At 32.5% G+C, this 26,385-nt stretch overlaps 1 protein-coding gene across 3 annotated transcripts in view; it reads right to left on the minus strand.

The window, feature by feature from the left end:
- The window catches only part of LOC105203142 (protein O-mannosyl-transferase TMTC2), a 368,927-nt gene that overhangs the window by 188,670 nt on the left and 153,872 nt on the right, over positions 1–26,385 (minus strand). For all 3 annotated transcript variants that reach the window (XR_005575593.1, XM_039453793.1, XM_039453794.1), the window contains exons 2-3: positions 9,931–10,171; positions 1,001–1,297 (exon numbers count right to left, since the gene is read on the minus strand). Coding sequence is in view for 2 of the 3 variants with exons in the window: in XM_039453793.1 (XP_039309727.1) it covers positions 1,001–1,297; positions 9,931–10,171 (538 nt within the window). In the remaining variant the exon portion in view is untranslated. The remainder of the gene's footprint in view (positions 1–1,000; positions 1,298–9,930; positions 10,172–26,385) is intronic.

Consider the following 26,385-nt stretch of genomic DNA (forward strand, 5'->3'; position numbering starts at 1 on the left):
TGTTTTAAATATTTAAATATTTAACGGCTCAAAAACAAGCGAATCTAAGGACATTAAATAATAGTTTTAAAATAAAGATATGCTGATCTTAATAATTATATTATAAAACGAATAGTCGCCCGTCCTAAATATTTACTTATTGATTTCAGTAAAGAGCAGAATAATCAGAATTATGTATAATACGTTTCTTATATTTTGTTTACGATTAAATTATTTCAAACTCTCCTTCTTATAAGATTCAACGTTATTTTTAAAAAGTATTTAAAGAAAAACTGTAAGGTAAACGACTTAATAACAGACAGTGACTTCAATCTTAAATAACTTTTTAAACATGTAACTTTTATTTATATTTATATTTAATTTTACTTAAATTCTTAAAAAATTTACTTTTATTGTTACATTTCATTAAAACTTTAGTCTTCTAAATAAAAAATGGTATTTAAGATAGAATTTTCAGTATTTGGGACTGTCCACCTGTCAATAAACGAGCCATTTATTCTACAGTCAAATTTGAAAAAATTTATAAATACTTATATATTAATTATAAACTTCTTTTTTATGAAAATTTGATCAAATTCTTAAGTTATATAAAATAACCGGAGAACTTTTTTAAATTAACATCTCATAAATATCATGTGCTTGTGTTGATATTATTATTATTCTTCTCTCTGCGGTTATTATTCTTGCGAGCAAAGTGTATGAAACTTTACTGATCTTCATTTTGATATGTCATTCTCGCACATGTAGCATAGCGATAATCTGCGATTGTATACGTAATAAATAAAAAGCACAGAATAATCCATTAAGAATTGGAGAAATTCAGAACGAGGAAGACACGATTCATAATTTTTGAGTTTTAATTATGGAGTTCACAATATTATCATATTTAAAACAGGTCTCTGCATCTCTCGTTCCGAATGTTTGATTTAGTTGTTGCAAATCCAGCTCTTCGCAATGGAAATACTTGCTATTGCACTAGAGATAACATCGTGCCACTTACCTTTCGACTTGGCTCACCACGACAGAGTTCCCACAAAAGGCAGAGAGCCAGGGACGATATGCCCGTTTCCTTGGCGAGGGTGGCCAACGTCGACGACACCAGAGCCAGCAGCAGTGGAACCGGCGATCTCGTGCGATTACAATGGGCCGAGTATGTCAGGAAAGATGTCAAGGTCAGGAAACAGGCAAGAAGGTCGGCACGTCCGACTATACCGGCCACAGCTTCACTGTGAATGGGATGGACCGCAAACAGGAAACCCGTGATCGCGTGCGCGAGATTACTCCTTCCTGGCAGGACCTGCGGAGTGTAATTGCGGATATCTCGTAAGGTACACATGTAAACGTCTCGCGTGGCGATCCTTCGAGTGACGGGGGTGGGGCAAATTAACTCCAACGTTAATTGGCTCCACTCCGCCGCGAGGATTGCCTGATTCGAGTTTCGATTTAATTGTATCTATCAGACGCAAATGGCCAGCAATGATAATAACGACCTAGCTGAAATGCTATATTAGAATTTGGACTGTGTAACATGAATTCCTCTAAAGCTTTAGATCGAGATCTTTTTTTATTGGAGATTTCTTAATTACCTACAATTTATTTTGTTGTAATAATAACATCTATTGATGTGTCAAGTAACGATACAAAAGTCAAGGACAAAGACAGTTACGTTCATTCACTAAAACTTATATGTTTATCCAATAAAAAAAAAGAGTCGCAAAATATGAGGAAAGAAGAAACGTCAAATATGTAAAGATGTAGGGAAATACAATTCGCAGTTTTATGCGCAACGCTTGGTAATCGTCGGCAGCACGGTCACTGACGAGGGTTATACGAAAATTATACGATCCGATGCACATTTGCAATAAGGGGATAGAGGATACGGCGAGACGAGCGGAATTTCGAGCAGGGAAATTGTATAAATGTCGTATATTTTTTCAACGCACCAGCGGAAAATCGAAGGTGGCGGCGACGAAATGGCTCGGAAGGAAAACCGATCGGAATCGAGAAACGAGGTAACTCACCGTATGCGCGGCGAGACGACTTATCGGAGATATTAACAGCATGCATAACTCAAAACGCCGTTCTCGAAGTACGAGAAGTACTTTCATTAATACACTTAGACGTAGTTAATTAGCGCGACAGTTTCATTACACGGGAAAGTGCTGTGTGTATTAAATTAACGCGTCTCTCGTACTTGCCACTTCTCCACGCTCATAATAACGCGCTAAAACGATTTGAGTTGCTAATGAACTTATAAAACGGTGTGCAACTTGGATACTGCTTATTTTCACGATTTCAAGAAATGCACTAAGTGCCTTCACCACTCGATCACTCCCGGTACCCACATCCACGTAATGTTCGTTCTCGACTAAGAGAAACACTTCACGCGGATGATAACAATAATAGTAATAATAATAATAGTAATAATAATAATTTCTCCTACATTAACTACTTCTCCACATCCTTCTCCTACAACAACCCATTCTGCGAACAAACTTCAGGAGCAGCTATGGGCTCTCCCATTTCTCCTATAATTGCTAATATCTTCATGCAGCACTTCAAGAAAGAAGTCCTTCGTAAGGCGTCTAAAACGTCAAAAATTTGATTGCCTTATGCGGGCGGATTAGTCGTGATCTGATACAGTAGAATTGAACTCTGTAAATTCCTAATTTTCCTCAACAAACCAACATCTGTTTTGCTATAGACATGGATGAAGATAGAAAGCTCTTTTTCCTGGATCTCCTTGTCACTAAGAAGACTGACGGTATCTTAAACCATTAAGGGTAACAAAAATCGATACGTATGAATAAATAACAATGCAGAATCATCTTACCACCCATAAATAATAAAAAAACAATCAACAATCAACTCATTTATGCATACAGCATTCATTTCTGTTAAAGAACGTTTATAGACGGAATTCAACCGTCTGAAATAAAATAATCAACAACTACACAGCCATCACAGGACAAGACGAACAAGATAATCTTTTCCATTCTTCTATTTGTAAAAGGAACAATAGATTATATCGATAGGATGGTGAATAAACATAAAATGTAAATCATCCACTCTCTCCTCCTTTCTTCATAAGAAAAACTTTGAGAAATCCTAAAGCCTCCCACATATTGTTAGTTCTGTAAGAATTCCTAAATACTTTATTTTTGCAAAAAAGTATACACTGAGAAAAACAGGAGAATAACATCCACGTGATGTCAAATTAAAACATGTCACACAATCACCATCGAAATACAACCTCGTGACAGGTCGACCAAAAGTTGGGAACCATATAGAGGAGAAGAGGGTAATATAGCACCCATTTTCATTTTGTTGAATAATTTTGTTTATAATTAATATTTTCTATCGAAATTTGAACGATTACTTTCGTCAAAGTGTTGTTTGGCAGATTCTAGGCTCAAAGTAATGACATATTTATTATTTAGGACGTGATTTATAAAAATCTAATGCACTGCATAATCGGTGGCAGAAAAAAAGTGGTTGTAATATGGCTATCTATAAAAATAATTTAAAAAAATTAGTTTAGTTTAAAAAACACACAGTATCTTGTTTTAAAATTATGTATTTTAATTTTTCATTGTTTAGAATTTTCTTGATTTAAAATTTTCCTCCCTTCAAAAACTTTAGAAATACCATTAGAAATTTCGTTAGAAATATTATTTTATCTGTGTTTAACATGAAACAACAAACATAAAATGATGTCTTTAATGTTTCTAGACATCGCTCTCTAGAATGACAATCGATTTATCGAAGAAATATTTCGATATAAAAATTTCGCTTGAAAAACCATATTAATAAAATTCCATGTTATTGTTTTAACTTTGTATAACTCGAAATGTGTATAACTGAAAGGTAAATAACAAAAAAACACTCAAGTGTATGTACATTCGTGTGATAATATATACACTCTAGTTTAAGAATAATGAGAAAGTATGAGTAATTAAATGTTAAAGGAGTACCTTGCAAAAGTTTAGAAGTGCTCAAAAATAAAAATGCCTTATAACAATTGTCACTTATTATGTATTGTTATATTAGCATCACTAAAAAACGGCGGGCTACTAAATGAATAACTCCAGAAGCAATTGTTAGAATACGTCACCTAATAACGAAGATAAACGGGGGTAACCATATTGTCGACAATAGCCACAATACCCTCTTCTCCTCTACTTTTTGACAGAACGACTTCAATAGCCCATATTAACTGCATCGTATTTACCAAGAAAGTATAGGAAAACTGCAGATACAGAAACGATATCCCGATAATTTAAACAGAAATAATAGCTAAATATAACACAAGTAGAAAATCATTCTTCCGGTTATCGGGAAACTGATCAGCCGGTCAACTCTTAAAAAAGTCATCACCTACATCACTGTGCTAGCAACTCCCTTCTCTTCACGTATCTTTGCTCTATTTTCTTCAGCCCTCTTCCTCTTACCTCCGAATAGCATAAAGAAAATCTTTTACAAAAGCAACTCAGTGTCAGGCCTGATGAAGTAAATTGTAATGTTCACGAAATGTTAACGTTAGATTAAAACACGAGAATACTTGTGAAAGCTTTAAAAATATAACAACGTTATTGTTTGCAGTGATTAACAAAAATATAGAGAATAAACAGTGTATGTGATAATGAGAAAGTACCAGTTGCATGTACCAAATAAGCGAGACTGCTTATTTAAAGGTGCTGATTCATTTAAAACCTTATTCGAATAAGTAAGACATAAATGTACATAAATAAATAGTTACCAATGCAATACAGATTACAAGAAAGAAAAGCAATATGCAATAAATATTTAATATATACATATAATGTGACAAAAACTACAAAACTCATTATGTGCGTACTAAACTTCGCGTGTAGCAAATTTGAAAATAGATTAATATTAATAATAAATTGCGATTAAATATTACTAATAAAGTTGGAAAGTTTTGGGAGAAGAGTGAGAGGGGGAAGATTAGTTAGTAAAGTTGGAAGACTTTAAGGAGAGAGAGAAAGAAGGAGTTATATAGGGAGAGAAAGAAGGCGATTGAAAAAGAGAAAAAAAGGAGAGGAGACAAAGAGAGAGGGCGAAGACAAGTAGAAGATTACCGGAGAAGATAGAGAGCACACAATTGTGACAAAAACGGAGGTCCGATGCGATGTGAAAGGAGAGAGAGGCATTAAATCAAGTCCAGATTAAATTTAGGTTAAGGCTCTAGCCTTAACCTATTAAATTTTTGGACAAGACATTATATGTATTATGATTATTTGTAAATTGACCAATAAAGTATCTAACTATTACTAATACATTACGTTTGCCATTAACTGATTTACCTAACCTAATCTAACCTAACCAAAATTTGGAATTTGTCAATTTTCTTGTGATCAAAATTAAAACGACAGACTTTAAGTGAATACTGATGTACACAACATATTCAGTTTTCGCAAATGTTCGAGAACTGCTCGTGAACTTTCTACACGGAGTAGAATAAATGGTCCAATTACTGAGAGTGTTCCAAATACTAGAAAACCGATTTAAAAAAAATTTTTTTTATTGTAAGCTTAAAGTTTTACTTTTAATAAAATGTTGTGACAATAAGTAAACTCCTTAAGAATTCAAGTAAAATTAAAAACACACAATTGCTTCAATAATATAATTAATATATTCAAAAAACAATATTTGATTGAATTTTCAATATTTAGGATACTGTCAATGATCATGAACCATTTGGGTTGTTGCACACACTTTCCGTAACCGTAATTATAAGACGAACCGTAAGAATCACCCAATCAGAGCTAAGCTCGACTGTTATTGACAAATTCTTATGTGTTACGGTTACGGTTATGCAAAGTACGGCAGTCCTTTATCCTATTAACGAACAAATAAGGTGAGTGCGAATATTTCCCTAACACAGTTTGAATTGTTTTCTGAAGAACGCGCATCTTAATAATAAGGCATTAATAATAATAAGTATAAGGTACGTGCATTTTACATTTGCACATGTAAATATTATCAAATAAAAATCTGAAAATACCGCCTTGTTAATGGGAATATTTTTCAGAACTGCGACGAATATTATTATTGAATATTTTATCTACATAAAAAATTAGATGACGTAATATTTTAACTTAATTTCACATATTTAAATGACCCAATTGTTCATCTTTCTTTCCCTTCTCCCTCTCTTCCTCCCTCTCCCTCGAGAGTGAGCGCGAGTGAACAGTACGAAAAACACTCAATAAACAAGTTATTTCCAGAAACGACGATTCGTAGGAAAATGACTGCGTCGTTTATTACAAGTGTTACGAGAACAAGCCTAATTCTGGTGTGGAATATTTTCATTTCTACGTTACGTTTCGCTGCTGTTTCACACTTGATGTGATAATCGATATAAAAACTGCCTGCCTGAGTGTGAGACTGTTAAGTATCACGGCAAATGTCACCACCGAATATTTTGGCCACGCAGAAAATTAGGTCATTAATGCAATACGTTCCAATAATCTAGTTATCTCCGAACGGCAGGTTGCAGAAAAACAATCGCACATCGTTTATTGCATTCGACTGTTACGAATGTAGAGTGTCGAAAAATAAGCCTGATCCTGATAGAATCTGCCTATTTCCTGCATCATATTTCTCTGATGCTTCACGCAAATTATTGATGCGAAAACTGCCTGCCGATACAAATAGCCTTAAATATTGTAGGAAATGGAATTACCATGAAATTTGTACACTGAAAATTAGGTCACGTAATATTAACTTAACCCTCCTATTCTGTTCGAATTTTCCACACATACATTTTCCACACACATGATCATATTATTTTGATCGATGCGGTAAAAAGTATCTAAAAAATAATAACTATGAAATTATTAATTGATATGATTAATTCATGTACGAGAAGAAATACCCCCGTTCTTATTTTCGGTCAAAGTCGATCTTAATGCTTAATAATATTCCTAATATAAATAACTCATTATCAGTAAGTATTAACGCGCACACAATTTTAATCAACACCAGTTTGTTAACCATTGAGTTCTACCAATCATCCTGTAAGTAAAAGTTTATCATTAACGACTGCAATCAAATTAATTGTAAACTTTCAATTTAAAATATTGAAAATAAACAAAATTATTGTACGAAATGTAAATGCGGGAGGGGTGGGAAAGGGGATGGGAGGAGCGTAATCACTTCCTCCTCTAATGTCACAAATTAGATAAGACTGAAAAATGTATTTAAAAATTCATACCAGAAATACTATTAAGCATAAAAATCCACTTTGACAGAAAACAACATTTTCTTCTCTAGTTTAAAAAAGATTAGAGACTGTCACAAAAAAGAGATCTTACATTAATAAACAAAGTCATGAAATGCCAGAGAAAAAAGTTTTTAATAAAATATTAGTAAGAAAATAGAACATATTTTAGACCAAATAAACTCAAATAAAATGTTAAAATTAATTTCATGTGCAGTCCGAGTGAATGTGTCTTCGCAAACAGGTTATTTTCGGAAATAGCAGCTTGCAGAAAAGGGATCAAATATGTACAATTTATGAATATTGAAGAATAATTCTACTATAATCCGTTCATTATTTGTATAGCACAAAAGCTCCCAAAAATATTGTTGTAATATTACTGTAATATTGTAACATTGCTGCAACGTTGCAACAATGCTACTGCAAACTCTGTGTTATATGGATATTATCCTCAGCACCAACGAGTTTGCTTTACTCGTTTAATATTTTCAATCTTACATGAGATTTTCTTGCCTATATTTTTTTCCTTATTCAAAACGTCAACGAAACTATACATACACGCAAACATACATAAATACTGAGTAAACCAGTAAAATATTTTCTATGTAATTCAATAAAAATGATTAAGTTTGATGTACTTTAAAGATCACACATATAGCTAAACCTGATTTAAATTAGTATACAAATGATTAAATTTGATTTGGGTTGATTAAACATTAGATAATTGTTATAATTGAACTTGACGTAATTTATTGCACGTATAATTAGATTGCACTTTACGTGACTTCTTCGAACGTCATTAAAACACGCCGAAGTTAAATACTAGCCAAGTTAAACACAGTGACCGAAAGAGGTGATGTAAAATTAAAGTCTCATTAGGATGATAGGACCTCGTCGCGGCTCTTTTGATCCTCCGACGTATTCGGAAGTTCTATTTGAGATGTTCGCGTGCAGTTACGCCGAATCGCCATTACAGTTCCCTTTCACGACCGCCCCATCGGCCTCCCCCTCGGAATAAGAGGAATCCCAAGCTAACTAAAACGAAGTGACGTCGTAAAATTAAAACCGCGCGGCAGGCTTATGGCAAAGTTAAACGGGGCTCTCCCACGTTATTTGAATTCTGCCGCCGACGATTCTCCGAAGATGTGCTCCGGCACAGATAAAATAGGAAGGATCTCCGCGGCTTTACTTCGGATATAAAACAAACCTAGGATTCCTTAATAATTAAATGGATTCATAGCGCGACTTTTACTGCGAAACGAATTGCGTTCCAATTTCTCCCAACAAAACCGCGCGAATTAACGTCGTACAATAAGGACTACAGTGTATAATTGATGGAAGGAGAATTAAGTCTACCGACAGGAGATGTTTAAATCTTGATTAATTGTTCGTATCGCTTTCTTAGACAGCAAGCAACGAGGACAATTTACACGAAATAAAAACAAAAGCAGAGATAAAATTAGTTGATGATTTATTTTTTTGTTTGGTATTGACGAAATCCCAGATAGATTCCAGACTTTATATTAATTCTTCTTGACACGTTGATAACCTTCCTTACAAGAGAAACACAGTCCGAGCGTTAACGATAATATTTCACCATTGTGGACAGACTTTTAAAATTTTATTTCCGACACTATATCGTGGAATATTATAAAACTCCTGTGTGATATGCACTTTATAAATGTTACCTCCTTTCTGTTGTCTTGACATAAAATTTACTGCTGATTCGTCACAACACAACCATTTTTTTTTTTTATTTGTTTGTAAGAACATTTAATCTTTAACGTTTAAAAAAGACACCATTGGTAAAAAGAGATCTGACAGACCGCTATTATGTTTCTATTAATTTTATATTGAAAACTATATATTTTCTGAGTACTTGTAAATAGAGGAGATGAAGAGACGTTTTAATATGAGAATTAGCAAAAAATCTCGTAGATATCTCTAAAATCAACAAGATCCCTAAAGTCTGTAGAACTTCAAGTTCTATATTTCGGAAACGGTTAAAAATTATGAAAAATAACAAAATACATATTTGATCACTTCGAGGGACTACTGCTTTGGCGTTGTGGAGATTGCTCTCCCGGAAGTCCCCTAGAAGAAGCCAAACTCAAATATTTCAAATAAAAATCTCCATATTGTAATATAATAAATCATTTAAAAGATCATAAAACAGAAATTTTTTGGTACAAAATGGAGTTTGATACATTGACCCTTTTGAGAGTTATATAGGGTCAAAGTTCGAAAAAATCAATTTTCAAAAAATTTATTACTCCCACTTAGAAAATTTAAAAACTCTAAAAAATTTGACCCATAAAAATTTTTCTAACTTTAAAATATAACTTCACATTAGTAAATAAGAATTAAAATATGTTGTTGTAAATAAAACGTGGATGAAGATATCGATCTGTGGAACCGCTACAACTTTTCAACCGTCCCAGATTACACATTTCTCGCAAATGACAACTGCAGTGTTCATGGTGGCAACAGATGACATAAGAAGGTATTATAAGTTTAGAGGGCTTCATGTGGATGTCAATGAAATTATTGGCAAGTAAAGTTTCAATAACGGTCTGTAAGACCGGAATTATAGTTTAAAGATGAACTCTGTTATGACGCAACCGTAACTTGTTTGTTTTGCTGTATAAAATGATATCTTAAATATTGAGGAAATAGTCTCTCACCTTTCTGGCGACTTTGACGACGAGAACGGTACAGGCGGCGTGCAAAGCCACGTTCACCATATGATAGCCCCAGGGTTCGAGACCACCTAGAAAATGATTCAGACGAAAGGTGGCCACGCAGAGCGGTCGATAGCTTCCGTGCGAGCCACGCTCCGTCAGCGGTGTTCCCCAGAAGTCATTCTCGAACAACCGGTACCAAGGTGTGCTCGCCAGCAGGTCAGGGTTCGTCAGGATGGCTCTTCTGCAACAAAGAAATAATAGTCCAAATTATACACTAGAGTCATGGAACGCGAATGTTACATCACACAATTTGCAATTAAATATCAACTACATGCCTTCTTTACACCAATTAATTCTTGTTGTTCAGTGCAAATATTAAGGTACAGTTGGCAAAAAATGGAAAACCCAGAAAATCATGAATACAAAACTACCATAATATAAAACATAAATATAAAACCATTACATTTACATATATTCTATAGCAGTTATATTTGTGTTTGCTGGCCAGTTTACGAGATATTTTATATTTCTCTTTCTCTCATATCAAAATAAAATATCATTCCAGAATAAAATATGAAATATCTCGTAAACGATTGATTTTTTAGTAATTGTACTTTAATGCTTTTATATGTTGAATAATACTTCATACTATGCAAAAAAGAATTATATCAATTTAATTTTAAAAAATGGTGATAACTTTCACGTAATATTAAAATATATATTTTTTAAATTAATTTTATCATTATTTATCTTCCTTTCGTCTGTATAATTTTTATCTAAAACATTTTTCTCGAAACTGTTTTGTTTTTTTTTTCTTTTTTAAGATAATTGATTGTATCTTAAAATAGAACCTTCTGTACATACATACATATGAATTAAAAAATTAAAAATACGTTTGTTTATATATTTAAACAAAATAATTAAATAAAATGAAATAAAATAAAAATTTTATTTACGAATATTTAATTAAAATTGTAGCTATAAATTATAATTTAATAAATCATTATATAACTATTATGATTTAATAAATGATTAAATAACGAAATTATTGAATTATGATAAAACCGTGATGATTAAATGTGCTTTAATATTAAATGATAACGCAATAATAAAAATTCACCGAACTTAATGGAATCTCGGTTCGGATTTGCGCAAATTATAATTCGGTTAGTACTGCAAAAATGAAACTAGCTATGGAAATAGTAAAAATTGGCAAAATTGTTTTTTATACCGTCGAAATTTGCATGCAACTGAATCAGTGCATTGTAATAATGTAATCCGTATTAGATTACCAGTGCGGGTCGTGTTAAAAACTGCGAGATAGGTATTATTGTACCTAACGCAATTCGACCCGCGGTTAAAATAAAATAAGCCGTTTCTCTCTCAATTTGCCTATTCTCCCGCCGTGCCGCGCAATTTAATACGGAACTTGCAACATTTCGGTCAGTTCATCGCGTTAACCGCATCAACCGAAGTTCTCGGGCCGAATGCCAGCGACAAATCATTCGGGGTGGCGTTTAATAAACCATTTTTATCTCACGTCCGTGAATTAATTACTTGGGCCGCGGACACACCATCTCATATATGCATGTATTAGTTGGCAGAAACAATTTTCGCGTTCGTTATCGATCGGTCGTATTTCCTATCAGCATGTAAATATCACAATGCATCAATGTATTCAGACCTCGTTCGAGTGTTTTGCTTTCAGGGAGTAAAATTGAAAATTAATAAAGAGTATTATTTGTTTGACGGAATATTTAATAAAATAGCTATTACGTCGGATAATATTTTGATATAAACCGTTACTTTTAAAGGGGGCAATGCAGGAAAAATAATATTGAAATAATACTAAAAGCACATACGGAGATTGCCGATTGTTAACTGTAACAATTCAGAATTATACATCAATCTATTAAGATTTACAGTTAAACCAGGAAGGTTAATAAACAAACAATGTTTAGAAATGAGTACGGGACATGGAAAAACAATTCGGACCTAATTAACGCGTTACAAATATTAATTTTGCAACAAATTGTTATAAACAAATTTTTTTGCATAAACAATGAACGATTTAATAAAAAGTTATTCATATTTCTTTCATAATTTTTCTCGTAAAATCTATTGGTTAAATTAGTTTCCCTTTATAATCAATATTTAATAATTTGTTTATAACATATTGTTATAAAATTGACTTTTGTAATGTCCTTTTTATGTCGAAAATGTATTTTCATGCTCCGGTCCAATTTTCAATTTTTGTTTTGTTTTGTTAACCTTGCTGATTAACTTTATTGAAATGGGTTAATACATTCTACTTTTCCTTATTTTCAAAAATCAAGTAACAATCGGAAAATTGGATTCTCGAATAAATTTGATCAAATCTTAAGGTTTGGACTCGTATCAAATGAACGGGGAGACAAATAAGTGGCGATAATGCAATTAGTTAATATTACCGCTTATATAGGGTGCTCGTTATTATCGCCTACTTCGCCGGCGGAGCAATCGTACGTGAAGATCACTTGCACAGGTCGTCGTGTGTGCTAGCCTACGAAAATGGTTACGACGGCGATAGCACTGCAGTGAAACGGTCTTATCGCCCGGCCTTATATCGTCGGCCGCACACTCACGTGTGTACATACGTACATATATTTCCACGTGTAAGAACTGCAAAGTGTATTTCGAGCACTTCATGAATCTAAGAGCCGTTGGCCGTTCTTGGAGAGGGTGGTGGAACGACAACGACCCAGTCGCGCAACGAGAATCGCAACGGCGCCCAGCGCACTTTTGTCCCTTTACAGCGGCCTTAAATTGCAGAAACTATCGGTAGAGTGCTCTTCGGGATTATTCAATAATTTGGAAATGCTCATTTCTCATTAACGGTCCTGGCGGTTGAACAAGTATGGATTTGGCATGCGGAATGCACGCAGCAGCTTAAGCGAGAAATAATGCATATGAGTGAAGAGGAAAGAGAGGAATAATTTCAACGAAACGTGTGCACGTAAAAGCCGTTTGTTTCGAAGTACTAATATAAAGTACAGACTTTAATATTTTTAATCCTGCTCTACGTAGTGTTATACAAAAGTAGGAGACGATTTATCAGTGAAGTTGTTCAAAACGCAACTTTTCACAATAATACGTGCATACGCATAACGTTTGATAATAAAGCACAGTTATGTCTAAAATTATTAGGCATAGCGAATGAATTTTGCACACAAAGAGGTTGGAAGACACTTTGCTCCGTCTTCCGTAGAAAAAAATATTTGTCAATCAATGTCAAAATAAATTTTACTAACAGAATGCTTCGTATGTCACAGAACCAAAGTTGTGGTTTAAGCAAGACAAACATTAATTAGATTTGAGAGTCCTGACTTCAATCTTATTCAACATTTGTATCTTGTTGATAAAAAAAAGTCCAATATCCATATGATAAAGTATGTGTGTCTTATACCGTAGAAAATTGATGAAAAAAGTTTATATATTCTTTAAAAGTTTTGAGTGACAACAAAATATTAGTAAATTACAAAGATTTTTATTTACAATTTTAGTCTCATTTGTTTTTATTATAGATGTTAAGGTACAGAAAAAATATTAAACTGTTTAATAATTTTGCACGTAGCTGTATATTTTATAAACCGATGAAAATATCGAACTGACGGCAGTTATCGAGTGCACAATATAAGGCAAGCAATGCACGACGTGAATTTTGTTATCTTTCCCAGGTTACACTTTCAATTACCATACCGCAGCAAATAACTGACGTAAAGAAATAATAACGCAATGTAAAATAATAATATTGAAATAAAGTATACACTGACTTGTATAAATGTTTTGATAATTTTAATATAATATTTCTCAAATATAAATCTCTTTGAGATAAATTTGTGGTCTCAAGGTAAAATCATGGAAGACGATACGCACAGAAAGCCCGTAATTACGATCGTGCCTTTATGTTAAAAAAATCTTCCCTGCTTCTGTGGAGGGACATAATTGAACCCTTACACGGAGCGAAATCCGTTTGTTCCCGCAAAGAAAGAAGGAGATTACCGCAACGGCGATGTACAAGTGTCGCTTTTGCGAAATGAATCAGGCTAAACGATAACGTTTTACGCGGCTAAGTCTATTTATATCTTCAAAGTCGCGCGCCGGAGGAAACGCTCCCGTTTATCCCGAATCATCTCAAATGCCTCTTGGCGTTTCGTTTCGCCTACATTTCGCGAAATTATGCACCCGACGCGCTCAATAATTCGTTATTTTCACCGTCGCTTTCGTCCAATTAACGCGCTGGGGTTCCCGCTGGACGCGCAGGTAAAAAGATTTGCAAGAAACGCACCACCATCGCTCGTTTAGCTCGCGTCGAAGTTTTTCTTCCTCGGATCGCATAGACGATCCCTCGCCTCGGGCGAGGAGGCGTTCTAATCGACGGCCGATCAATATTCATGGGTATCGATGAACTCGATGTTTCGGTTCGTCTCCGGGTCCCGATACCAAAGGTTACACTCTAGATTGCACCGCCGAGTTGGCTTCGTCAATTTTGCGCCGCGTAATTTTTAGCACCATAGTTTAACGAGCGGCATGTTGTCGAATACTATTCTTCTCGCTTAAAATAATATTTACGCATGATACTTTCAACTTACGCCATGAGCAGCTTTTCATTTGATAAGTTTCTCAAGATAATATTATCTCTGGAAAATAACACAATCATCATTTCATAAATTTTAAACAAGCACTTGTAAGCGTGACATTATTTTAAAAAGAACTTATATAAATATAACGTTGTCGAAATATTTAATACCATTGTTACTTTCAGATAATTGATTCTCCTTTAATTCTTCGTTGTTTGTGAAATATTTTTCTGCTCTCAGACACTTCCCGATTTAAAACAACTGTTTTAATTTTGAAATTAGTGTGATATTAATTAAACTAATGTAATTTTCAAAGAAATTCACATGGAAATATTAAATACGCATACATTTAGATTTCATATTCTACATTTTCATTTTACCTGTAAAGAACTCATTTGAAGTCTGGTATAATATTTATTCGCAATCAGAGACAGTATTCGCAATAATCAACAAAATTACATTGAATTATCGAAGCGCGATGTGACGGAGTTTAATGAATACAAATTATCGAAATAGAGTTTCTAATTATCGCAAGTAAATTACCTGAATTTAAATATTTAAGCGTTATGGCTGACAGGTATATACATATATATTTAAAAGCACATATTCCCTTTATTAATCCGCGAGTAAATTTCGCGCCGGGCTCGCACGGAAATCTCCGCAGAATTCGGGACGTCGCATAAAACGAGTGACACCAAATTACTTTCTTGTTAGTCGCTTCTGCACAATTCCCGCCGTTTCCCCGAATAATTTGTTATGCCGGAATGAGTTTGTCCGTAAAGCTGCGCCCGTCCTCGGGCGCGAGTAATCGAGATTGCGCGTCCTCGATGCTTTTTCCGCTCGCGGAGCTTTCGGCCTCTATTCTCGTTCGCCAACCCGTACCGGCTTGCTTGTATGTAATGAAAATTTGTAAAATCTCTCCCGACGAGAAGCACGAACGACGTTGGGGACGAGAGGAAAGGACCATCAATTAATCCCCATTCATGCCGATTGCAGCATTCTGAAAATTCACGTCGTCGAATTCGCCTCGTTTAGGAGTTATTTTTCTGACGCGCGGCGCGGCGCTCCCGATTTTCCGCTTCGCCTGAACCGTGGCGTGGGCACCCAAGAGTAAGTCGCTCCTCACCGCCTACACGTCCCTACAATTGAATTCACGCGGGTAATCTCCGCTGCGGACCCTGAATTTTGACGTGACAGTCGCTCTGACTGAGTGACGCACGCTACGGGAGATGGAAATGAAATAGAAATTTTCAAATGCTCTTATTAAAAAGAAAAGAAAAGAGGAAGAGGACATTTATATGGTATCATTTATCACTCCTGTTACTCCTTATAATAAACTTAAATTTATGATGAAGGAAAGTATATTAAAACACATTTTTTTATAACTTATGATCTAAAATTTTATATGCTATTAGGTAATATGGAATACTGTCTTTAAATTAACGTTAATCCGATATAAATGTACATTAAAACTTCTTATTTATTCAAAATTCTTGAAACAAAGCTCAGAAACATGTTAGCTATAACATCCGAATAATAAAGTTTCCAAAATTTAAATCCAATTTCAGTGCTTATTAATATAAAAGTAAAAAGTGAAAAATTGAGATCGAATTTTTCAAGAACAAAAACGAATAACATAAGAAATACGGCGCAAACTTGTTTCTTGTTTCTTATGTAAATAAGAACTAATCAAAAAACAGGTAAATGTAGTTGATATCTTTACTATGCAATGCGATACATAAAAATAAATTAACATAAACAATAAAAAAACAAAATAAAATTTTAAATTATTAAATTATTGTTTATATTTTATATGTTTATATAAAATATAAACATTATCATTTAAAACAAATAAATATTATTATTGATAACAAAAACAAACACAAATATTCATATTTTTATATTTGAATAACCTATTATAACAATATTTATATAAAACATTTATATAAAACAAAGGTATGAGAAGTATATGTAAAATAAAAAACATTTACAAAATATAATTTTTTTTTGTAAAAATAAAAAAACGTTATGACATATTCTATATTCTCTGCTCTTGAAGTATTTCATATTACCTTTAATATAGCAAACAAAATCTTATTAATTAAAAAGTTAAGAATTAAAATTAAACAATGTAATATTATTTATATATCATTAAAAACGTTTATAAAATATTCACATGAAAGAATTTTTTTAAGATTGTGAGAACGCGATTAAAACAATTCTGTGATATTTTCAGAAACAATGTAAAAATAAATATTTGTATGGAGAGAAGCTGTTATTGAACAAGGTTCATTATAACATTTTTGCCATAACTGCAGCAACATGCAGCGATTGTCAGCTAAAGCAAGAAACAGGCCTAAGAACGGGTTAAAACGCCACAGCCATTTTTAAGGCTGAGTACAAAAAAAATTTCAAAACGTGAAACAAAAAGATAAAAATTGTTTTGTACTAACAATAAATCCTGAATTGGTGTAATTATTTGTGCTAAAATAACTGCGTTTAATTCTCAAAGTCTAATTTCTCAATATTTTATTAATTATTTTATGTAAGAGTTAAACATTTTAAATTTTGTTAAAGATAAATAACTTGCTTATATGAAGAAATGTCGTATAGTTCAAAAAATATATTTATTTATTTTAATAATAAATTTTACATCAAAGATAAGAAGAAGAGTATATATATATTTAGAAAAAAACAACAGTATTGTCAAATTAAGAAATGCGAATTTTTTAATGCCATTGTTATCAAAATAAAATTATATTGTATTCTTCAGATGACAGTTACTATATTAAAATAAAAGTATATTATACTTCTTCCCTCATAAAAAAAATTTATCGCTTCTTCTACCTTATATACCAGAAAAATCCAGGCATCAATCGCCCACATTAGAAGCTAAAGGACACAAATAAATAAAATTCTAAATTTAAAGGTATATATATTGATTTATAGATATTAAAACTAAGAAAAATTACTTTATTATCAAAAAGAGCTTTTATTACTATCAAATATTTTAGGTTAATAATAAAGGCTCTTTTTCATAATAGAATAATTTTTCATTGTTTTAATATTTATAAATTAACATATACTGTGGCGTCTACGCGAACGGATGTACATACGCGCTTGACGGCGCGCCCGCTCGCCACTATACGCACTCGCGCGCGTTAGACAATCGCCACCAATAGATGACGCGTTTATTCGTAAGCCAAATGCATACACAAGGCCTACATAATGCGGTTCACCTTCAAAGAGTAATCAGTAAGAGATTATAGTTTAACCATTTTTAAGATAGATAATCGGCTCGCAGGTCGTCTTATATCCGCTTTACGGATGCATTTGACTACTGAGTTAGCACGTCATCTATTGGTGGCGCTTACCTAGCGCGCGCAAGCGCGTGTAAAGATGGCTGAACGAGTGCTCCGTCTAGGCGCGTACTCATTCGCGTGGTATATATTAATTTAGATATATTAGAACTATTAAAAATTATTTCATTTACATTTATCAAAAAGAGCCTTTGTTATTAATAAAGATATTTGATAATAATAAGGTTTTTTTTTTGATGAGAATAATTTTTCATAATTTCAATATCTATAAATCACTATGTATCTTTGAATTTAGAATTTTATTTATTTGTGCCCTTTATCTTTTAATGTAGGCGATTGACGTCTGAGTTTTTCTTCCATATAAAGTAGAAGCAATGAATTCTTTTTATGAGGGAAGAAATGTAAAATCTTCATTAAAGAGTTTAATAATTTTCAATTTCAGTATAATATTATACTTTTATTTTAATATGATGATGATATTTAATAATGAAACTGTCATTTGAAGAACACAATATAAATTTATTTTGATAACAATAGTATTAAAAAATTCGCAATCCTTTATTTGACGATACTGTTATTTTAAATATGTACTCTTCTTAACTCCGATATGAAATTTATTATTGAATAGAGATGAATACATTTTTTAAACTATACAACATTTTTTCATATAAGCATATCTTTCTTTACCAAACCTTAAAATGTTTTTACGAACTTTCTTATATAAAATAATCAATAAAATGTTAATAAATTAAACCTTGAGAATCAAACGCAGTTATTTTTGCAGGAATAATTATACCAATTCAAGACTTATTGATAGTACAATACAATTTTTATCCGTAACTTTTGTTTCACGTTTATAAAAACTTTTTTGTAGCCTTCAAAATGGCTTGAACTATAGCCGAAACTTTAGCATTGTAATTGCAGGATCTTTGGAAGAATGCAATAAAATGCATACAAAAGTACATGATATGATTATTCGCGCAAAAATAACAGGGTTTGATTCTCAATATTTTTTAATATTTTAATGATTATTTTATATAGGAGAGTTTATAGAACTTGTAGAACATTTTTTATTTTGTTAAAGAAAGATAATTTGCCTATATAAAGAAACGTTGTATAGTATAAAAAATATATATTTATCTTTATTCAAAATGACATCTCAAAGACTAATTTCTTAATATTTTATTTATTTTATGTTTGTTTAAAACTATCAATTTTTTTTAAAGATTTTATATTTCTGCTTAAGGAAAATAAACAGTATCAAACATTAATATTAAATTAAAATTAATATATTTTATTTAACAATTATTGTTTCATAAACAAACAAGAATATATTTCTTTTATAATATGTACATAAAATTATAATAATTTTTCTTATACATAATTAACTTCTCTTATAAAGTTTAATAACTTTAAATTTCAGCAAAATATTGTATTTTTATTTTAATATTAATAATTTAAACAATACAATATAATTGTTTTGATAATAATATTGAAAAAGAAATATTATGACCATTTATTTACATTTTATGCACTTTTATAACAATCAATATTTTAAACCTTAATTAATCCTTAATTAAAAACATAACAATTATATTTATCAAACTGTTCTTTAATAGATTATAGACTCAAAATTATGACATATTTATTATATTGAATATTGTCTATAAAAATGTAGTGACACTGCATAATCGATCGAAGAAAAACGAGGCTAGAAATACGTCGCCACAAGAATAAATTTTAAAAATCATTTAATTAAAAAAATACAGTGTTTTGTTCTAAAATTATTATATACATTTAGTTGAGATAAAAACAAAATATTGTTGAATACGTTCAAAGTATATACGTACATACACATAAGCTTTCCGTATATAAGCTACAGTATTAAAAATGTTTTTTCTGTGTATATATGTATATAATATACATGTCTCACAACTCGTAATCAAAAGTTTAATAACGTATTCCTTACTTAAAAATAAGACGAAAATCGTAATACGAAAATGTCGAGGCTATAATACTTTTTAAATGACAAATATTTACAGTAGGCGAATCTGGTGTAGTCTAAAGATCGCGCGCTGCTCACAAGTGACGGTATAATGACAGTGAGTGTTCTTGCACTTTTGTAAGCTTGTTATTACATTGAAATAATTACAATGATATTAAAATGCTTTATTGATTGAATCATATTTAAATATAAATTTAAATATAAATTAGTATATGCATTGTACATGTCATAATCATGTAAAAATATTACAAGATATTAAAAATAATTATAATGAGTTGTCAATGATTCACAAGATAACCAATTAGAGAAGAGATATATGTATGTATTGTATGTAATACAACTCGGCAATACTTAATAAAAAATGAGTTGATAAGAACGCAAAAAAAATAGATGTAGGAGTATTGACTTTTTGTAATATATTGATAATTGTTTACTCAATTAACTTAAACCTAAAGTTTATGAGCAAACTCTGAGCAAATAATCAAATATTGTACTAAATCAAATGTAAAAATACAAAATAATCCGTACAGAAAATTAATTGGAAACCTTAATTGATTTTTAATCATAGTTTCAAGTTTTTGTTATAAGACTTAACTTTTTTGTACCAAATGTTATAAAAAAAATGTTATTAATAATTTGCAATGCATTGTTACTCGATTTGATCCAATTTTGAACTAATTTCCAAATTATTGAAGCATAATTGACGATTTCAAGACGATGCGAATAATAATTTATTCACTTTATTTTAATATAGCAATTTTTTCTTAAGTGTGGCGTTATTCTGACGATTGTCGGTTTCTATGAAGAAAAATACACAAGAAAATGTAGAAATAAAACGATCACCGAATGGTGACAAAATCCTTGAAAATATATGCTCCTTTATTTGATTTTTGACAAATATTATTTAAAAACTTTATGTCGACAAAACTGCTGCGTTATAACGTATCATCTTAGCGCAATTAATCAAAATTTTCATCAATTTGTGATGCCATTATACAATAATATTCACACAATGTACCTATTGAGGAATATAAATATAGTATGATGTAATGATGATATAAAATATTATTAAATTAGTGGAAGTTATGTCACAATTTTAAATCTATAATCTATTAAAGAATAATTTTAAGAATATAACTGTTAGGTTTTCAATTTAAAACATTCACTATTATAAAGTTATTGTATAAAATGTAAATGAGTGGCCAATATTAATAATTTAAACAATTATATTGTATTGTTTAAATTATTAATATTAAAATAAAAATACAATATTTTGTAGAAATTTAAAATTATTAAATCTTATAAAGTTAATTATGTATAAAAAAGATTATCATAATTTTATGTACATATTATAAAAAAATATATTTTTGTTTGTTTATGAAACAATAATTGTTAAATAAAATATATTAGTTTTAATTTAATATTAATGTTTGATATTGTTTATTTTCCTTATGCAGAAATATAAAATCTTTAAAAAAAAATTGATAACCTTAAATTAATACGAAAATTTGAGTGGAACTTTATATGTAAAATTTAACACAAATTTTCCAACTGTGCATCAATATCATATTTATCAATATTATAAAGAAAATGTATTTAAATAAGAAGTTACTACTTTTATTTCTTAAATTATATTTGTTATTTTAAAAAGATTGCAGTATCAAATCTCCTATAAATAAAAAATCACGTAATTTTTCTTTATTTTTTGTAGTTGGCGAATGTTCTTAACATACATTTCCAACAGTTTGAAAACAGTCATATTTTTGCGTGAAATACAAGATTATTTGTAAATATTATGAGAGCATCCGCTTATAATAAATGTCTATTGACAACTACTTTAGGTAAAAACATCAGCTCTTTACAACCGTATCTAAGAAATTCTTGTTGTTATCTACTTGCGGCTGAACACTTACTTTATTTTGGTCACGTTTGAAATATAATGTTTACCCTCAATTCCAACGTTTTATTTTCAAATTATTTTCAAAAATTAATCGACAGAAGTCTAAACTTTGCTTAGAAGTGACAAAAAATGAAGGTGGTCATTTTGATGATACAAAAATTTAATTTAAAATTGTAATCGTCTGAGTGTTTTATTTTTGTTTAATACATATTTATGTATTATTTGTCAAGTTTTAGATTGTAATAAGTAAGTTTACTATATAAATTTTGCAATTTTTATCTGAAATTTCTTACTGCTTCCGAACTTTTGAACGGTAGTGTACTTTTTTTCATTCTTCTTATAAAATTTGCGTAACGCCGCAGCAAAGTTATTATAATTCATTGTATGCCGGAGAGCGAAACATGAAAGTCAAAATTTAATCTCGATAATGATCGCCGCGGTTGCACCGAGACGGTGCGAATGACGCGCGTGTAGATTCGCGAGACATATTCGACGAGTTAAAGATCGATGACTCTATTGTCGCAGCTTCGCGCACGATTTCAAACGACGAGGAGATATTCGTAAGGTGCAAAAATTATTTTCTTGAAATCCGCGAAAAATAAAGACGTCGTAAAACGAAATGCGGACGTGTATAAAGTAACAGAATATTTGTAGAAAGTTGTGTTTGAAACAATTCACGCTGACGCGCGTGATGTTAATGAAGCTCGTCTCGGCCGCACGAAGGGATACAACATTTTCTGTCATGAAGTTAAACGAAACACGTGCATGAAACACGTGATTCAAGAATATCCGCTCTCTTTACACCGTACACTTTACACCTTACTTCTGCGAACGCTCGTACATTTTTCACGGAGCTCAAATCGCAAATTATTGTTATATCCCTGTCAAAAATGGTGAGGTAGATAATTATAAGACTGACGTTTGCTCGTTTTTACATGAGGGACGTCGAAAAAGCAGCACATTATGCTTACACAAGCGAGTTTCACGGACCGAATGGCTACGCTTCATGCAAAAAAAGAAGCGGAAAAAGGAAACGATCTTCTTTCTAAAAGGCAGAAAACGTCACCGAAATGTCTCGTCCTGATAATCTCCGAAAAAAACGATGCGGAGTCGTAGCGTGTTCTCCACGTGTCGCGTATGACAAATGTAAACCTTCGCGGGTCGACGAAGCCATTAGGGAGGCAAGTGTATTCTTGTTGACGCACGTATACTCATCTAGACACGCACGCGCGCGCGCGCACACACACACACACACACGCACGCACACGCACACACACGCACACACACGCACACACACGCACACGCACGCATACACATCCGTGCACTTATGACAACGTGCGCGTGACGTTAATGAAGCTCGTCCTGGGACTCGCGAAGAAATGGCGCGACGTCACGTAAATGGATTCGGAAGCGGGATGGGTATAGCTCGCGTTCTTTCGACTCTTTCCTCCTCCCGTCTCTACAGTTTGAGTCACTTAATACTCGTCCGACCCCTTTAAGCCTCATCGACTTACGTAAGACGACGCCGATTCAATTTTCTGCCCTCCTTCCTTTTCGCGAGGGAGGGCGCGGGCCGAATCGGAAAGCTCTTAACGACAGCGCGGTCAAATTAGAATTATTGGGCACCCTCAAGCGCACTGAAATGAATTAATAAATTACGAGAAAGAGGCTTCTCCTGTTCTTTTCTCTCTCTCTCTCTCTCTCTCTCCTTCTCGTCCTATTTTACCATAGGCCCTGTAGATACCACGTGCGACCACGATATTAAAATCGACCGATGATTAATCTACGTCCGTAGTTTCATCCGGTTCGCCTATAGTGTCGAAGAATCTGAAAGAGTAGGAGGATAGTGGAAGTGCGATAGAACAGGGAAACGAGGGGGTGCGAGACGGAGAAAGGGCCGGCCGTGGAACTGTTTGTAGGAGGAGAAACGAAGTAGGAGAAGATGTCCTATCGATTACATCTAGTTTCTATGGCAAGTCGATGTAGAAGCACGAGGATGGCAGGATAAAATGCGGTGTTGATCGAGTACGAGGTTGTTGCATTAGGCTCTGCGACGACATTACGTAACGCATCTCTTATACATGTATATATTGTATTATTTTCTATTGTCTTTCTGCCTTTCAGATTTGCTATTATAGTCCCTAATCTACAGGCTATTTCCTCTGTCTTGAGCATCTAAAATACTCCTGTTGCTTTTATATTTTAATGATAAAAGAATATTAATAGAAAGATTGTTTTGAAAAACACAAATATGATGAACAAAAAATCTTAGCACCATATTTTTAAGGTCTCGAAATCATCGACACTTTTTTAAATGGAATTATAAACCTTTTTAACGTAACATGATTTTTCTAATTATTCTGCAAATAAAAGTATTAATGTAAAAAAAATTAATAGTTTACGAGATATTTTATTCTGACGTGTTATGATATAAGATGTAAAATATCAAAGTTATCTATTTGTCAATAACACTCTACTTGAATACTTTTCTAACCAGGAAAATCGTATGTAAAGGAATCATATTATTCTATTTTAAAAAATTACGACAATCTTAAAATTTCATGGAATATGATTTTGCGAAAAATTTGTACCTTATTAAAATATTTATGTATTTTCCAAACCAAACAACCTTTTCTTTTCACACTTCTTCGCGTCATTAAAAATAACAGAGACGTTCCAAATGCTCATGTTAGAGAAAACACCCTGTAATTCCACACATTAATAAAATTTATTTTCTAGGTTCACACTCTTGTGCTTTTTAATCAAGTAACAAGTCTTATCGCGAAAATTCTCCAGAAAAGAATTCGAAAAAGATATCAAATTCGTTTTGGTTTTCTGAAGCGTGCAGGATTAAAATACATGTTCGCGCATCGTTGCCAAGATCATAAAAGTATATAAGATGGGATATTTTCCGGCGCATTATCTCCTGGCAAAAATTGCAAAATGTAAAATGCGAGATTTTCACAGAAATTTCTGAGAAAGAAGCAAGGTACTGTTGACCAATTAGCGTGAGATATCACAATTTAGTGACAGCGGTGGAAGGAAATATGTCGGCCAGAGAATCAAGCAAGAAACAAAAGTGGATTGGAGAAAAAGGGGAGAGATAGAGATCCTTGTTTCATAACACGCGGATGGTGTAACGGTTATTACGGGATTTTACGTTCCTATCTTTTTACATTACGACGAGCAGTGAGAAAATCGGTTATGCGCCATCGCGCGAGACCGGGGGTATTATCACAAATGGAAATTTTTTGCAACGTGGTGGAAACCTTTCCCGGCCCGCGCGATCTCATAAACTTCTGACCCGCGATCATTTCCATTTCCCGGCTATAGGGCGCGCATTTCGATTCGCGCGAACTCGAATGAGACTCGTTAATCCTCCGATAAATAAAAATTCGTATCGATTAAGCGTACCGCGCGGTGGAAGTGGAACGACGCTCGTTCGCTCGTTAAGAGCTTCAAACAGTCGACTCGTTAGATAAATCTGTGTTAATTTAAGGAACGAAATTACTTCTTTTTAGAACGTATTCATTGTGTTCGAAAGATTTCCGTTTTACTCGGATATTTCATGTTTTAAATTGCAGATATTGGTTTTTCCTACGTGAAAAAGTTGTAATGCGTTTTCTACTTTGCATACACAGTTAGAAAACTTATGGTATATTCAATTTACTGCTTGTTGTATGTCCCAAACGGTCCACCTTAATTGTTTTATTGATTTAACACAAGATAAAATATTAACACAAAAATGTGAAACGCTCAGAATTTGAAGCAGACTACAAAAGCGAATTGTAAAAGCATTTCTTTAGTAAAATTGACACTTGTAATGTGACGATAATATAGCTTATTCGTTTATCTTGGAATACGTTTCTAAACTACATTACTCTTATATCATTTATTTGCGTTATTTACCAATGAGTTGTACTATTTTAACAGTGAGGAATCTTGAATGTTAATTTAGCACAAGGTATTCAAATAACATAATCACATTATGTTAAATTAGCACTCGAGTATGTTCAAAAGAATGTTGGCCGTAAAAATTGTAGCAAGGGCCAGTTTTAATATAAATATGAAATGTTTTCGACTGTGCGTGCACCTCCATTTTTTTTCCCTCGTCGACTGACGCTGTATCTCACATTCGCGTCAAATTTATAATCGCCAGAGTCTAAATTTCCCCCGTGATTTTTTTGTAATGCGATATTACCTACGGGAATCACTTTTCGTAGGTGAAACGCGTCACCGGAGTACTAAGTATTCGTCGGTTAACGTTTTACAGCAACTGCACATCGACCTGCGACTCGATACTCGACAAGCTTCAGATTTCACAGGGGGAACTGCAGTGAGTTTCACACGGGAACGCAGAAATAGCTATCGAATTGTCAAATCAATCTTACAAACTTTAATTAAGCTTCACAATAAATCATTATCGCAGGTTCTCGGTTGGCAGCGCAAAAAAGTTCAATTTTAATCTACGAAGAATTTTTATTTCTCCTCTTACAAGAAAATAGAAGACATTCTTACTTAATAAAAAGAATAGAAAGGTATAAAGAAACTTCACCCCTTATTTTGCAAGAAAATTTAGTGACTTTGTAATAAAATGTAATTTTACGCAAG

The sequence above is a fragment of the Solenopsis invicta genome, chromosome 9 (assembly GCF_016802725.1).
Source record: "Solenopsis invicta isolate M01_SB chromosome 9, UNIL_Sinv_3.0, whole genome shotgun sequence".
Lineage (NCBI taxonomy): Eukaryota > Metazoa > Arthropoda > Insecta > Hymenoptera > Formicidae > Solenopsis > Solenopsis invicta.